This window comes from Poeciliopsis prolifica, unplaced genomic scaffold (genome assembly GCF_027474105.1).
Source record: "Poeciliopsis prolifica strain line A6 unplaced genomic scaffold, Auburn_PproV2 SCAFFOLD124, whole genome shotgun sequence".
Taxonomy (NCBI): domain Eukaryota; kingdom Metazoa; phylum Chordata; class Actinopteri; order Cyprinodontiformes; family Poeciliidae; genus Poeciliopsis; species Poeciliopsis prolifica.
This window is the reverse complement of record NW_026562499.1, coordinates 174499-190435: the sequence shown is the minus strand read 5'-3', so window position 1 is coordinate 190435 and position 15937 is coordinate 174499. Positions and strand designations below refer to the sequence as shown.

Here is a 15937-nt window from a genome sequence, read left to right as displayed (position 1 = left end):
ATTCACATTTTTATTTTTACGCTGCCAAAACGGTAGGATAATATAGGAAATAGCGCCCCCTTCACTTTAATGGGCCCGTTTCCATTTAACAGGGGTCCCCAAAGTGGGTCCTGGAGGGTCGGTTGCATCCTGCATGCTTTAGTTCTCTCCTTGGTGGTAGTGACAACCTTTCAGCAGCTCAATGTTGTTCTTCTGCCTCTAACGAGCCTAAACATGCACAACGCGGCCCTCAGGACCCACTTTGGGGACCCCTGCTATATAAGGTGTGACACTGGTCCGTCCCGCCCCTTCCTGTTTGCTGCAGCGAGGTGGACTGGGCTCCTCCAGCCTCCTGGACACCTGGACGCTCTGCTGCCCGCACGCCGAGCTCTTCTCTCGACTCTCAGAGGTCCGGAGCTCCGCGGCTCCTCCGCGGGGCTCTGCCAGCTCCTGCCCGGCTCAGAGCGCTCTGAGGTCGGGCGGAGGACGGACAGCAGCCCCTCAGATGAAGACACTCTCGCCTCACCTTGCGAGGCGAGTATGCGCGCTCGTGATCACAGGGATGACGTCAGAGCCAGTGTGTGGGTATTTAATTATTATCATGAGCTTCACGCATTTTGCCTGTAAACAGCCTTGCGCGTGCGTGTTGGTGTCGGGGGGAGGAGGGAGGGGGGGAATTGTTCTGCTGCATGAAAAGGTTCCGAACCGGGAGTCTGATCCAGAACTCAGGACGCCGAACCAGGAGCTGCTTTCTATGGAAAGCATGGCAACCAAGCAGGAGTCAGAACATGAGCATCAAACCCAGTTAGAGTATAAAACTGATCACTGGAGAAAGTTTCAAACATGTTTTATTTACGTCACTCTGCTAATAACATGTCTCCATGGCAACTTCTCTTGCTCTTTGCGTTATAAGTGTCATGGAGTTTGCGGTGGTGAGGCAGCACGCTGGAGACCCAGGTAAGTGAACGGTGGTGTAATTTAATAACAAAATAGTCCACAAAAACACAGTCAATAAACGGAGTCCGCGGCCAGCACGGCTGAGCGGAAGCCAGGGCTCAACACCGGTAACAACACACCGGTAACAACAACACCGGTAACAACAACACCGGTAACAACAACACCGGTAACAACAACACCGGTAACAACAACACCGGTAACAACAACACCGGTAACAACAACACCGGTAACAACAACACCGGTAACAACAACACCGGTAACAACTGGTCTAACAGGCGGAAAACCAAAACAAGCAACTACAATCTGACAAACAACGACAATCTGACAAGGACCGACGAGGAACAGAGGACACAGGAGGGACTAAATACACAGAGGGAATCAGGAGAACGAGACACACCTGGGAACAATCAAGGGGAAGACAGGACAACGAGGAGACTCAGGACACAGAAACTCGGAATTAAAACACAGAACCTGACAATAAGCTCCTTTCATTAGCACTGAAAGCTAAGCTAACCCTAACAATCCCTTCAAAATAAAATCGTATTCCCTCAGAGAGCAGAATGATCCAGTCCAGGTTTGAAGGGTCTTGTTGGAGATTTTTAACAATTGAAGATGTAGTAGGTAGTGAATAATTAGGTGGAATCGCCCTTTAGCCATTTCCTGAATCGGAAGCTGGAATTGGCATATAGCTGCTAATAGCATGTAGCTACCACATGTTGATGGCATCAGTTCTGTCCGCTTTAGAGGTTGCAGGTGCTACTATATACTGGATAGTAGCCCTGGCTGCCCTGAGGTACTGAGGCCAGGCTGCCTGCACAGCGCCCTCTGTTGGGCCCCACACCACCTGTTGGGCCCCACACCACCAGCAGCAGGTGCCCAAGGACACAACAAGCCATCACAGTGGGAACTGGTTCCTGACGGTTGCTCTCTGGGCCTCTTCAGGGCCAGCAGCCCATACTGACAGCTTCCTGTTCCTATTCCAGGTCACAGTTTGACCTCTGACCCCTCTGAGGAGCAGCAGGAGCACCATGCAGGGCGGAGCAGCGGAGGCGGGCCCGTCCCCCCTGAAAGAACACGGCGGCCTCATCGACACCCACGGGCCGGGGGCGGAGCCTCCCCAGCAGCTGGACCCCCGCGCCCTCCCCCCCCCCAGGCTCCAGGCCTCCTGCTGCGGCTGTGGGCGGAGCCTGTGGGCGGAGCCTGCTGTGAGACGACCTTCATCGAAATCCCGCCCCCACTTGTTGCTCAGCCGCATCTTCCCTGCGACTCTCTGACTGCAAGTTACTGGAGCTCAGTGGAGATGAGGCCAAGATTCCCCGATGACCTTTGACCCAGTCAGGAACGAGGAGCTGGAGGTCAGCAACCATCCATCCATTGTCTGATGAAACCTTCGGGTTACATCAGACTCAATGTGTTAGTGTGTATATTGTGTACATTGTGTGTACATTCAATCAATCAATCAAATTTGATTTGATTTCAGCAGCAAGGCGTTTCAAAGTGTTTTTCATCATAAACTGTTGAAATAGAATTTTAAATTAGCACAATAGCACACAGGCTAATCTTTACGTTAAGACAAACTTGGATAAAGATCCAAACTAAAACAACTGATCACTCTAAAAGTTTTATATAAATCCTATAGGGAGGATCTTAAAGAAACAGACTGAGACTTCCTTAACTCTCTTTAGACAGGGAGTCTGTCTGACAGGCAGTGAACAGATTCCTTAGCATGGTTCAAAAGTTCACTAGGATCTTAACACTTTTTATAAATAATTTTATCTTTATTAGAATTAAATATATTTCTTTAAGCATGTTTTGAATTAGTTACTTATTAGATCCAAACTTATAGTCATTATTTAGCATTACATTTTGTGCAAGCTTGGTTAAAAATACAAACTACTTTCTTGTTGAATCATTTGAGGCAGAAACTAAACAGACAGAGGAAGTAAATTTAGCTCAGGGTGAGTTGCAGGAGACGCCTGGTACGGCAGAGACCCAGTTGGACGATCCATATATCTGCCTTTGGGCTCTTTAGCAGGAGGTAATAAAATCAATACTAAGACAGACCCCACTGAGGAAAACACACACCTCCTAATGCATATATTTACATTTAGAGAAAGGCACAGGCTTCTAAAGTTTTTGTTTGCAACAAAGAGTTCAAATTGCTTTCTGCCCGAGTTCGCAATTTCCAGAAAATGCATTTTCTGCCTTTACTTTCAAGTTGTGTAATTGTTTCTGTTTTGTCATGTCTTGGACTTTTGATAATCTAGGTGAGATGCTTCTTGCATTGATTGATTGCTCTTTCTCCCTGCGCATATTGAGGCACAAGAATCTGGGATCAGAGAGGAATTAACGAGCTAAATCAAGTTATTCCTCTTTTAATTCTTAACAAAACACAAAAATACAAAGTCATAGAATCAACAATACATTGTTACATATTACATTTCAAATCAAACTAATCAGCTGGTTTTTAGTCGAGATTTAAAGGAAGTCAGGGTTTCTGCTGTTTTACAGTTTTCTGGAAGTTTGTTCCAGATGTTTGGTGCATAGATGCTGAAAGCTGCTTCTCCTCTCTTGGTTCTGGTTCTGGGGATGCAGAGCAGACCAGAACCAGAACCTGAGAGTCTGGAAGGTTGATCCAACAACAGCAGATCTTTAATGTATTGTGGTGCTAAACCGTTCAGTGATTTATAAACCAACAACAGTATTTTAAAATCTATTCTTTGAGCTACAGGGAGCCAGTGGAGGGACTTTAAAACTGCTGTTATGTCTCTATCTTCCTGGTTTTAGTGAGAACAGGAGCAGCAGCTTCTGGATCAGCTGCAGCTGGAGGATTGATTTGTTGGACAGGCCTGTGAAGACGCTGTTACAATAATCAATGTGACTAAAGATAAACGCATGAATGAGTTTCTCTAGATCTGGCTGAGACATTAGTCCTCTAATCCTGGAGATGTTCTTCAGGTGATAGAAGGCCGATTTTGTTACTGTCTTTATGTGGCTCTGGAGGTTCAGGTCAGAGGTCAGAGGTCATCACTACTCCCAGGTTTCAGGCTGATCGCTAGTTTTTTAGTTGTAATAACTGAAGCTGTGCATTGACTCTAGATCTATAACTGTAGATCTACGTGTGTGTGTGTGTGTGTGTGTGTGTGTGTGTGTGTGTGTGTGTGTGTGTGCGTGTGCAGAGCGACCTCTCCAGCTCCTCCTCTCTCAGTGATGACACCTTCCTGCTGCTTCCTCCCAGGGATCATCGGAGCCTCAGTGTTTTCTCCATGCTCTGCTGCTTCTGGCCGCTCGGCATCGCTGCCTTCTACCTGGCGCACCAGGTGGGTGGGGCCTGTGTGGGCGGGGCCTGTGTGGGCGGGACCTGTGTGGGCGGGGCCTGTGTGGGCGGGGCCTGTGTGGGCGGGACCTGTGTGGGCGGGGCCTGTGTGGGCGGGACCTGTGTGGGCGGGACCTGTGTGGGCGTGGCCTGTGTGGGCGGGGCCTGTGTGGGCGGGGCCTGTGTGGGCGGGGCCTGTGTGGGTGGATGTTGCGTTGACCCAGGACCTCCTGCAGTTTCTTCTTCTCTTGTTGCTGCCCGTTCCCTGCTCTGGTTGCTAAGTAACCGCTCTGCAGTGAGCGTGCTCAGTACATGCTTGTTGCCAATAGCGACAGGCTCCTGCTGTGGGTTCTGGTCCAGCAGATTCTGATGGTTCTGATGTGAAGGTCTGGTTCCGACCCGGCAGGGTTCAGAGTTTGTCCTGATGATGTAACTTCCTGGGTCCAGGTGTGTTACACCAGGAAGAGAACTCCAACATGGACGCCAGAACCTCCAGGACCCAGTCTGGATCCACCGGGTCAGAACCTCCAGGACCCAGTCTGGATCCACCGGGTCAGAACCTCCAGGTGGAATCTACCTTTCTGACCTGGTCTTTGACATTTATTTTGAAAGTCCAAATGAGGGGGAAATATGGAGTCTTTTATTTTGTAGGACCAAACAATTAAAAATGCTGTTGAGCTGTGAGATCAGAACCTCTGACCCCTGACCTCTGACCCTGACCCGGGTCCAGAAAGCATGGGAACATCGGAACCCGTCCAGAACCTGGAAGGGTGGGAGGAAGCCCCGCCCCCTGGCCCTGATTGGAGGAAGCCCCGCCCCCTGGCCCTGATTGGAGGAAGCCCCGCCCCCTGGCCCTGATTGGAGGAAGCCCCGCCCCCTGGCCCTGATTGGAGGAAGCCCCGCCCCCTGGCCCTGATTGGAGGAAGCCCCGCCCCCTGGCCCTGATTGGAGGAAGCCGCTTCCTGTCAGCGTGGCGGTGCGTCCTGATTGTTTCCATGGCGATGGTGGGGGTCGTGACCTCTGTCTCTGTCCGCAGGCCAGCCGGGCGGCGTCTACAGGTGACCTCCACCTGGCCGGCTCCGCCTCCAGGCGGGCGCTCTTCCTCGCCGTTCTCTCCATCACCATAGGAACCGGGATCTACGTGGGCGTCGTCGTGGCGATCGTCGCCTCCCTGTCCAAGAACCAGAAGTGGTAACCATGGCAACAGCAGCCGGCCGGGCGCCTCAGAGGTTCTGCTGGTTTTGGACCGTTGGGTCTCGTCTGGTTCTGGATTTTTCTCTGAAGGTTTTTGGATGTTTGTAAACCTTCATCATCATCATCATCATCAGACTTTACCTGCCAGGTGGATGAAGATCCAGGAGAACCTGCTGTGGTTCTGGTCCAGACGGTTCTGATCCCCACTGGGAGGTTCTGGTTGCTCTGAACTGTTTTCCCGCTGTAGCTGGTTCTGGTTCTGGTTCTGTTCACGGATTTCCCGGTTCCTGATTTGATGGAGCCACGGGCCGGTGGTGCCGGTCCGGCCCAGCAGAACCACGTGGGCCGGGTTTCCCTCATTGAGCCGTGGACGACTGGTCCAGAAGGTTCTGCAGCTCTGACCTTGATGCAGGTTCTGTTCAGGTTCTGGTTTCCCTCTGTGAGCCGCGCTGCAACCTGAGCGTCCGGAGCCCGACCCGAGCCGACCCGACCCGACCCGACCCGAGCCGACCCGACCCGAGCCGACCCGACCCGAGCCGAGCCGACCCGACCCGACCCGAGCCGACCCGACTCGACCCGACCCGAGCCGAGCCGACCCGAGCCGACCCGAGCCGAGCCGACCCGACCCGAGCCGACCCGACCCGACCCGAGCCGACCCGACTCGACCCGACCCGAGCCGACCCGACCCGAGCCGACCCGACTTGACCCGACCCGACCCGAGCCGACCCGACCCGACCCGAGCCGGTTCCTCCCCGGTGTTTCTTCCTGCGTCAGCAGAACTAATCTGTCCTCTGAGCTCATTAACGTCCTGATCTGTTTAGCAGATGGGTCAGAACCCACAGAACCAGAACCGCCGGGTTCTGCAGAAGCTCCAGAGAACTCAGAATATCTGATGAGGCTGTGACCTTTGACCCAGGTGCAGTCTGGGTCCTGGAGCCGTTTTGAGCCGATCCTCTCCAGAACCGGTCTCCTGTGGTTCTGTTCATGACCCGTTTAGCTCCATTTTGTTCCTAAATAAATGCAACCTTTGACCTGGACGTCGCTGACCTCTGGAGACGTCTCCATGACGACGGCCCAGTGGGATGATGCTGAATAAAAGACAGACACTGATTGGTTCTGGACTTTTTATTCTAGAGTTTCAGTCTGACTACAGGAAGCTTCGCCCAGCCACACCCAAACACCCCTCTGACGTCACTTCCTGTTACAAGGTCACCATTTCCTGTGGAAATGTGATGTCAGCACTCAGGAAATGTTGACATCATTTCCTGAGTGATGAAGTCATAAGCTGTGTCTGAATTCAAAGACTGGACCCAGGATTCATATCCCATGATTCATTGCAGGTCCGGCGTTCAGGCAGAGCAACAATGGCGGCAAATAATTTTCTTCTTCTTCTCTGTAAATGACAACGTGATTTTCGCAACGTTTTTAGGCGCCAGTGTGAAAAACTCAAGAATCTGCTCACCAAAACATGAGCTGCTGGGGCCTCCAGGGGGCGCTGCAGGCTCGTTTGGTAGATCATTCATTCCTGATCAGGATGAATGAATGAATGAATGAATGAATGAATGAATGAATGAATGAATGAATGAATCCTTCAAACATCCTGGTTCAATGGAACTTTTTATCTGCAGTTTAGATTTGAAAATGAATAATTTGCTTCTATTTATTCCTGACAGAAATGTGCAAAACATTTTAGAATCAAACTAATATATTTATTTTTACAGCCTTCATTAAAAAGGTGAAGAATAATACAGTATATGGCAAGACGTTTTAACATAAATTCGGTTTTACTGCCCTTACATTCCAGATATCAAATAGTTTTATGACTAATATCTAATTACATTCTGACCAGTCAAAATGTATCTTGTTTTGTATGCAGACTTCAATTCAAGATATCTACGATGAATTATGACTAGTCAAAAAGTAAATTGAAGATATCTCGACTGTAGTTTTGATTAGTCATGATTCTAATCAAAGATATCTCTAATTAGTCCATAATTCAAGATATCTTAAATGTATTTTTGGATAGGAGAAATGTAGTTTTGACTAGTGAAAGTTAAATTATAGATATCTTAAAAGCAAATAATGACTAGACAAAACTAAATGAGAGATATCTTGAATTATAATGTTGACTAGTCAAAATTCCTTTTTGAAATATCTCTAAATGAATTCGAGATATTTTGAATTATTCAACTTTTCTATGCAAGATATCTTAAACTGATATCTTGAATTAGCATTCTGTCTAGTCAAAGCGTCAATTTGAAAGTTTAATAAAACAATGAAAAACAGAAAAAAACAAAACAAGATGTTTGAAAATTCACAACTTTCATGTTGAAAATGGGTTGACAACAGCAGGTTTAGCTTTTCAAAGCTGCTTTAAGGGCATTCGTTTCATCATAAATGAATAAACAGGATTTTTTAGCAGATATCATTAGCAGTCTTATAGTTTTCCGCATTTCCAACATTGCCGAGCTCTTTCTAATTTCTGCCATTTATGGACAATTTTGTGCAGGAAACATCAAATTCTTCAGGCAACTGTTTGGGCAGCACAAAGGGGCTTCCACCTCATTCTTAATTCACATATCTAAAATTGTCATTTTGATTGGTGATAATTCAGTTCAAGATATCTTAAATCATAATTCCGGATACGAGTCTCATCAAATTACAGATCCAGTGACGTCATCTGAGAAATCTTGAAAGGAATTTTGACTCATCAAGATGTAAACGCAGATATTTTGAATTATTATTCCAGATAGTCAAAATGCATTTTCAGATATCTGGAATATAATTACGGATAGTCAGCTGAAACTGAATTTATGTCAAAACGGCTTGCCATAGTGTCACAAACACAAGCTAATGTACATGCATTAGTAAATAGATGCAACTTTTCAGTTTTTTTGGATTGAACTTAAACATTATTTATTAATAATTCAATCCTCAACTAACCAAAGAGTGAAATCAACTTGTTGGATCATCTTTCATGTTAATTCACATCTGGCACATGTATCACAATTTGTGCTGTTTTCTTCATTCATATTTATTTTGATTGTCATTTTCTTGTCTTCATGCTTTATTTTATGCTCCTCTGGGAAATGATTGTCTTTTTGTGTTCTATCCACAAACAGCGGCTGGTTTTGTTATCCGCTCTGGGAAACGGTTGAACTCCGCTGGACGAGGCTCAGTGCACTTCAATAATCTCTGCCAATAAGAGACGGAACCAGATATGATCAATATGTATTTAGCATATTGACAAAATTCTTTCTGCATGTAAATAAGTGGGGACATGAGGAACCACAGTGAATAAAAAGTAGAACTTGGTGTTCTTAAATAATTTTCAGCTTGACTTTTGTAGGAACCAGAAGACGAAACGTCTTAAAATTTTATTTTTATTTTTTAGCTAAATTTGAATGAAAGAAAATATTTATGGTGTTTTTAAAAAAGTATTCACATCTCTTGAAAAAAGTCAATTATTTGAATTCCTTTCTTGGACAGAAACCCAGTTCCTCCATTATCATTCTCATTATTCTCATTCTCATCGTTCTGATGAGACTCAAAACCTTCTGGACCAACTCATCCATATAATTTGCATCAGAGGAAGGCCTCAATACGACTGTATGGCTGTTTACTGTAATAAATAAAGTTTATTCAGAAAAACAAATGAGTAAATGGATGCTAACGTAGCGCCAGGCTCCACGTTACCATGGTGATCCACTGTTTGTTTTGCTGCTGTTTCGCTAACACTGTTAGCAAGTTAGCAAGTGGAATAACAAACTAAAAAGTTTCCATGTTAGAAGTGAAAATATTATAAATGAGTCTTTCGCTGAGTTTGACATAAAAATGTAAGTATGTTTCTGATGTCAGCAGAGCTTGTGAGCTAACATCAACCAGTTAGCACTCTCCTGCTAAATGACGCGACTGCACTGAGTTCTACATAACACTTCAATTATGAATTTACTTAATTTGAAAAAAAAGGAGCTGAGTTGCTTAACTCAGACATAAGAGTCTTTCTAACAAGAGAACTGTAAATCAACTCATTCCTTCCTTTGACGTTAAGCTAACATCTCTGTTAGCTTTAGTAGCTACCAGCCTGACCTCAAGTCCTAAAAGCTTGCAAAATGAAATGTTAGGACTGAAAATAACAACATCAATGGACTTGTCCGATCCTCTGTCCCTGTTGGAGCTGATATTTGGTGAAATGATGAGCTAATCGACTCAGAATCAGTCCAAGACTCCATGTTCACACAGAAACAAAGCGCCGCCAGCTTTTGTTTGTGGGATTTCTGGGTCGGTTTTAGGCGGAGCTTGGTGAGGTCCACTCACTGCTCCTCTCTTCCGGTCCTTGGACCGGTCCTTGGACCGGTCCTTGGAAGTAGATGACAAGAGTTACAACAAGTGACGTCACTGGGCTGGAAGTCAAGTGGCCAGACTGGAGCTGTGTCCGGATTCAAGGTCTGTCCTTGGACACATCCAGCCCAGTGACGTCACTTGTTGTAACTCTTGTCATCTACTTTCTGCTAGCAAAGGACTCTGACATCACTTCCTGTTACTCTGCCGTAACTATTTGCAAGTCCAATTATGTCATGACTTCCTGCCTGCTGCACATCTCTGCATAAAGTCCAGATGAGGAAGTGTTTACCTGTTCACCTGTTCTTTGGCTATCTGTTTCCATAGCAACCCACCCAACCGGTACCAACCGGTACCAACCGGTACCAACCGGTCCCGAACCGCCCGACCATCAACAAACTCAAGTCTGGGCGTAAAAACCAAAAACTTTGGCAAGAGTCCTTCAAAGTTGAGCCCCCTGCAGGACACACTGAGACACTGCAGCTGAAGGCCAGAGTCAGGGCTGCCGGGTCGGGTGGTACCGGTGGTACCGGTCGGGCTCAGGTCATCTGGACCTCATGTTCTGTTCAATTAAAATGTTCTGGTGACAAATTTACAGACTGGAAGGAAACACACACAGTTCTCTGGGAGAGTGAGTGTCCAGTGTGTGTCCAGTGTGTGTCCAGTGTGTGTCCAGTGTGTGTCCAGTGAGTGTCCAGTGTGTCCAGTGTGTGTCCAGTGAGTGTCCAGTGTGTCCAGTGTGTGTCCAGTGAGTGTCCAGTGTGTGTCCAGTGAGTGTCCAGTGTGTGTCCAGTGTGTCCAGTGAGTGTCCAGTGAGTGTCCAGTGTGTGTCCAGTGTGTCCAGTGTGTGTCCAGTGAGTGTCCAGTGTGTGTCCAGTGTGTGTCCAGTCAGTGTCCAGTGAGTGTCCAGTGTGTCCAGTGTGTCCAGTGAGTGTCCAGTGTGTGTCCAGTGAGTGTCCAGTGAGTGTCCAGTGAGTGTCCAGTGTGTGTCCAGTGAGTGTCCAGTGTGTGTCCAGTGAGTGTCCAGTGTGTGTCCAGTGTGTCCAGTGTGTGTCCAGTGAGTGTCCAGTGTGTGTCCAGTGAGTGTCCAGTGTGTGTCCAGTGTGTCCAGTGAGTGTCCAGTGTGTGTCCAGTGTGTCCAGTGAGTGTCCAGTGTGTGTCCAGTGAGTGTCCAGTGTGTGTCCAGTGAGTGTCCAGTGTGTGTCCAGTGTGTCCAGTGAGTGTCCAGTGTGTCCAGTGTGTGTCCAGTGAGTGTCCAGTGTGTGTCCAGTCAGTGTCCAGTGTGTGTCCAGTGAGTGTCCAGTGTGTGTCCAGTGAGTGTCCAGTGTGTGTTCTGCACATGCTCAGTAGAGTCTGTCAGTCCGGGAAGCGGTGCCTCCTCTCTTGTCCCCCCGGCTGTGGGGAGGGCAGACGGCTGCAGTGGGGAAGGGGATGGGATGCCTCAGGTTGCTGGTGGGCGGGGCTTCAGGTGGCATCGGCGTCGGGAGATGCCCCACCCTCCTCCACCTGGTTGGCGCGGCCGAAGGTCTTGACCTTGGACAGAAGGTCGGCCAGCGTCTCTTTGAAGCCTTTCTCCAGCAGCCAGCCCTCGCTCTCACACTCCGGGTTCTCCGGGTCGGCCATCGTCTCCAGGGCCGTGCTCAGGTACTTCAGGCCCGCCACGTCCCCCACCTGTCACACACACACACACACACACACGCACACACACACACACACACACACACACACACACACACACACAGACAGAGGACAGGCGAGTCTGGACAGATCAACATGGTTCAGCTCTACACCAAGCAGCAGCTTCTTATTGGAGTGTTCAGCTTTATGAACCAGGGACCGCAGGCCCCTTCTACCCCCTCCCCCCCTTCTGTCCCCTTCTACCCCCTCCCCCCCTTCTGTCCCCCTCTGTCCCCCTCTGCGCCTCCAGGTGAGCTCAGGTGTGTCCTTCAGCCAGTAACTTCAGGTGTTGAAGTTGTTGTTCTGACCCAGATAACGGGCCTCTTAGGAAACATCCCTGTCTTCCCAGAATGCCCCCTGCTGCGGCAGATTAACCCCCCAGGCAGATTACCTGCAGCAGCTCAGGACTCCACTCTGGTCAGTCCGAGTCGCTGATGGACTGGACTCGGACTGCGGCCGGTTTCGTGACCGGTCCGGTTCAGAAGCAAACACGGCGGTAAATCTGATTAACGTGGCGGTGTGCCGGGTCACCTGGTGCCGGTTCGGTCCAAGTGTTCTGACGATCATCTTGTTTTAAACGGAGGATTAGGAACGCGGCTGATCCTCCATGAACCCATCCAGGGGTTAACAGACCAACAGGCCCAGATCCACGGTTCTGTTCTTTGGTTCTGTTAACATGTCCAGTCTGAGAAGCCAGGTCAAGGTTCACAGCTGGAATGTTCCAGCGACATCAACCCCTTTCACTTTGACTCCCTGAAAATGTCCCAGGATGCAGCAGAGGACGAACTGGAGAGACCGCACTTAGCATGTTCTCTAACATGCTAACATGCTTCGAGTCTTTCATCCACAACTTCCACCTTCAGAAGCAGGACTAGCTTAAATCAGAGGCTGTCTGTTAGCATGCTAACAGCTATCATTAGCATGCCAGCGCTAACTCTGAAGCAGTTTTTTATGTTCATGTGTTCTTTTGCCAGCATTAAGTTTTAAAGTTTGTTTTCTGAAGAATGAAATCCAATTAAAAACCTCGTCTTATTAGCTTAACGTGCTAATGTAATGCTAACTCTAACAAGTTAAGGTTTCTTCAGGTTGTTAATGACTAAAGGTAATAGTTATACTAGTTATACAAGTTTCTTTCTTTCCAATGTTTCCTTTGATGCTGTGAAGCATGTTAAACTGCTATGCTATCCAATGCTAACCAGATGAACTCGTCTCGTATTGATTCAACGTCACACACCAACAGCTGAGACTGTTTTAGCAGAAAAGAGACCCGACGGTTTGAAGGAGAAACGATGCAACTTCCATAAAAGAAAAGCTTACAATAAGCTAACAGGTGGGTTTGGTGGGTCTGAGGTCCTGAAACCAGACAGAGGCCATGATGAACTGCAGCTGATTATCTATTTAATTTGATTTACTTCCATAGCTCTATAATTCTTAGGCTTCATGGATGATGATCTTTGATTGGGTTTCTGACTGTTTGCCTCCATCTATTGCTAATGCTAGCATGCTAATGGTATTGCAGTAGCATTAGCTAGAAATAACCCTGTCAGGATTATTTTAGAAGGTTTTTGCTGCAGTAAATGGCTTTGAACAGACTTCTGAATGAATGGTACAACACAGCGGTGAACACAGCTAGCTAAAAGGTTAGCTGTGCTAACCCCAATGCTTTAGCTCATGCTGGACTAATGCCATAGCATTTAACAGGGGCTAAAGCTGGTGCCGGAGGCTGATTGGCTGCGGCAGTGTGGGCGGAGTCTTACCTCCAGGATGATGGTGAAGATGAGCAGCGCACCGATGCTGTTCATGATGCCGCTGTAGTAGGAGAAGACGGCCTGGCGGCAGCCGCGGTTCCAGATGTTCAGCTCCTCGGTGCGGTGGTCGTAGTCGTAGTGGGCAGAGTTATTGGTCAGGTGATGCTGGATGCAGGGGCGGGGCGAACCGGGATTACAGCAGCTGAACGGGACGCTGTCCATCAGGTACTTCCCCTCCACATTACTGAGGACACGGCTGAGGGACAAACACAGAGGTCAGAGCCTGCTAGGAGGGAGGATGGGCGCCGGGCGGGGATGGGCGCCGGGCGGGGATGGGCGCCGGGCGGGGATGGGCGCCGGGCGGAGCCTTTTAACGGGCTCTGCTCAGGTAGGACATGGAGAATCATGGAGAGTTCCTCATGGAAGCCTGACCTTCCGAACTGAGCATGCTCAGACTGACTGAACCAATCAGCACAGAAAATACTAAACTTTTAAAAATCAGTGAAAAGTTGCAGCAGTGAGGTGCAGTTCTGGTTCTGCTTCCAGCTCGCAGAGGCTTCACGCCTCCAGCTGGTCATGTTATCATAGAGCTGATTGGTCCTTCAGTACTTCCAATCACTTCCTGCTCCACCCAATATGATCCTGCAACCCCAGCAGAGACCCAGACCGCTCTGCGGTAAACCCACCCTACGCACTAATCAGTTCAAACACCCTCTGCTTTTTATTATTATTGCTGCAATAACAATCGGTTTTATGCAGATTCGGCTCTTTAACTTTCTAATAGGTCGGGTCTGCTGCAGAACTTTCTCCTGCTGCTGCCTCAGAGGCTGGGAACTTTGACCTCCTTCAGTCCAGATTGATCCCCTGCTGAGTCCCTGAAGGCAACAACCACCTGCAGCTCGACCTCATCAAGCACTAAACCCAGCCCAGAACCCGACCCGACCTGCTGTGTCCAGGTACTCACTCTTTGACCCCGTCGTTGCTCATGTCCAGGTAGCGGTTGCTGATCCACTGCACCTCGAACCAGTCCCTGAAGTTGTTGTTTCCGCAGCACCGGAACTCGATCTGAGTCATGTCCAACGTCCGCTTCATGAAGCAGCGTCCCGGCGTGTCCGTGTCCTTGTAGAAGCGGATGGCGTTCTTCAGGCCCTCGGCCAGCGTCAGGTACACGGCGAACTGCATGAGGAAGCAGAGCAGCACCAGCAGCAGCAGCAGCGCGTTGAAGCCGCAGCACAGCAGCATGTAGGGCCGCAGCATCGGCTTCATCTTGGAGAACTTCTGGGGGTCCAGAGAGTCGTGGCACAGCTTCCCCCCGAAGGCGTTCAGGCCGCAGGACAGCACGCCCACCAGGATCAGCAGGTTGGGCACCAGGTGGCTCTCGTTGTTGTCCATGATCTCGCTCCTCTTCCTCAGCTCGATCTTGAAGAAGATGCCGAGGCTGAAGAGGATGATGCCCACGATGACGGCGAGCCAGTAGAGCATCCAGAGACCCTGAGCCAGCTTGACCCGCTTCTGCAGGTTGAACTTCAGCGACAGGAACGGCATGGCGTCGACTCACGGCGACGATCCCCAACGGCTCTGCGGAACGACGAGGCTCAGAGCTGCAAACCGTCCCAGGAGGAGCTCAGGAACTGGACCGCAGGGTTCTGAGTCATGATGCAGAACCGGCAGCAGGAACCAGCACGAAGCGGAGCGGAGGTGTGAATGTGAGCGGCAGCCTGGCGTCCTGCTAAAGCCGCTCCTGATCTGATTAGCAGCGGATCATCTGAGGCTGTAATCCTCCAATTACTGCTAATGGGTTTGGAGCTAAGCAGCAGCTTCCTTCCTGTCAGAGGGCTCACCTGGCCCCGCCCCCGGGCACCTGGCCCCCCCGGGCACCTGGCCCCGCCCCCGGGCAGGTGAGGCCCTGAGGATGCCATTACTATGACAACAGATTGTCAACAGTCAACACCTCCAGTGTCCATCAGAGGACAATGCCCCCCATGTTACCCCAAATGCCCCCATGTTACCCCAAATGCCCTCATGTTTTGACTTTTTGCACGGGAGTTGCAATAGAAATTTCGTTGAATCCTGTTCAATGACAATAAATGCTATTCTATTCTATTCTATTCAAATGCCCCCATGTTACCCCAAATGCCCTCATGTCACCCCAAATGCCCCCCATGTTACCCCAAATGCCCCCATGTTACCCCAAATGCCCCCCATGTTACCCCAAATGCCCCCATGTTACCCCAAATGCCCCCCATGTTACCCCAAATGCCCCCATGTTACCCCAAATGCCCTCATGTTACCCCAAATGCCCCCATGTTACCCCAAATGCCCCCATGTTACCCCAAATGCCCCCCATGTTACCCCAAATGCCCCCCATGTTACCCCAAATGCCCCCATGTTACCCCAAATGCCCCCCATGTTACTCCAAATGCCCCCATGTTACTCCAAATGCCCCCATGTTACCCCAAATGCCCCCATGTTACCCCAAATGCCCCCATGTTACCCCAAATGCCCCCCATGTTACCCCAAATGCCCCCATGTTACCCCAAATGCCCCCATGTTACCCCAAATGCCCTCATGTTACCCCAAATGCCCCCATGTTACCCCAAATGCCCCCATGTTACCCCAAATGCCCCCCATGTTACCCCAAATGCCCCCCATGTTACCCCAAATGCCCCCATGTTACCCCAAATGCCCCCCATGTTACTCCAAATGCCCCCATGTTACTCCAAAT

General features: G+C 49.3%; 2 protein-coding genes across 2 annotated transcripts; one reads left to right on the top strand and one right to left on the bottom strand.

Annotated features, from left to right (window-relative positions):
* The first annotated feature begins 299 nt into the window (after window positions 1-299).
* On the top strand, window positions 300-6569 carry LOC129355084 (synapse differentiation-inducing gene protein 1-like). Its single transcript, XM_055024640.1, is given in 7 exon segments — window positions 300-513; window positions 1920-2087; window positions 2090-2159; window positions 2162-2248; window positions 2251-2291; window positions 4116-4256; window positions 5289-6569. Coding segments are annotated over 6 exon segments (621 nt in total). The 5' UTR covers window positions 300-513; window positions 1920-1964; the 3' UTR covers window positions 5448-6569.
* LOC129355083 (peripherin-2-like) lies at window positions 6557-15034 on the bottom strand. The gene is made up of 3 exons (XM_055024638.1): window positions 14177-15034; window positions 13222-13468; window positions 6557-11458 (listed from the first exon to the last, which is right to left on the bottom strand). The coding sequence occupies exons 1-3, from the start codon at window positions 14755-14757 to the stop codon at window positions 11252-11254; spliced, it is 1035 nt and encodes a 344-aa protein (XP_054880613.1). The 5' UTR covers window positions 14758-15034; the 3' UTR covers window positions 6557-11251.
* Window positions 15035-15937: the final 903 nt, after the last annotated feature.

Bases quoted from the DNA above. Each gene is read 5' to 3' on its own strand.
- LOC129355083 (XM_055024638.1), bottom strand. From the start codon at position 14,757: ATGCCGTTCCTGTCGCTGAAGTTCAACCTGCAGAAGCGGGTCAAGCTG. The intron at 13,469-14,176 runs GTGAGTACCTGG...TTTGTCCCTCAG, and splicing joins AGCAACGACGGGGTCAAAGA to CCGTGTCCTCAGTAATGTGG. The intron at 11,459-13,221 runs GTAAGACTCCGC...TGTGTGTGACAG, and splicing joins TCTTCACCATCATCCTGGAG to GTGGGGGACGTGGCGGGCCT.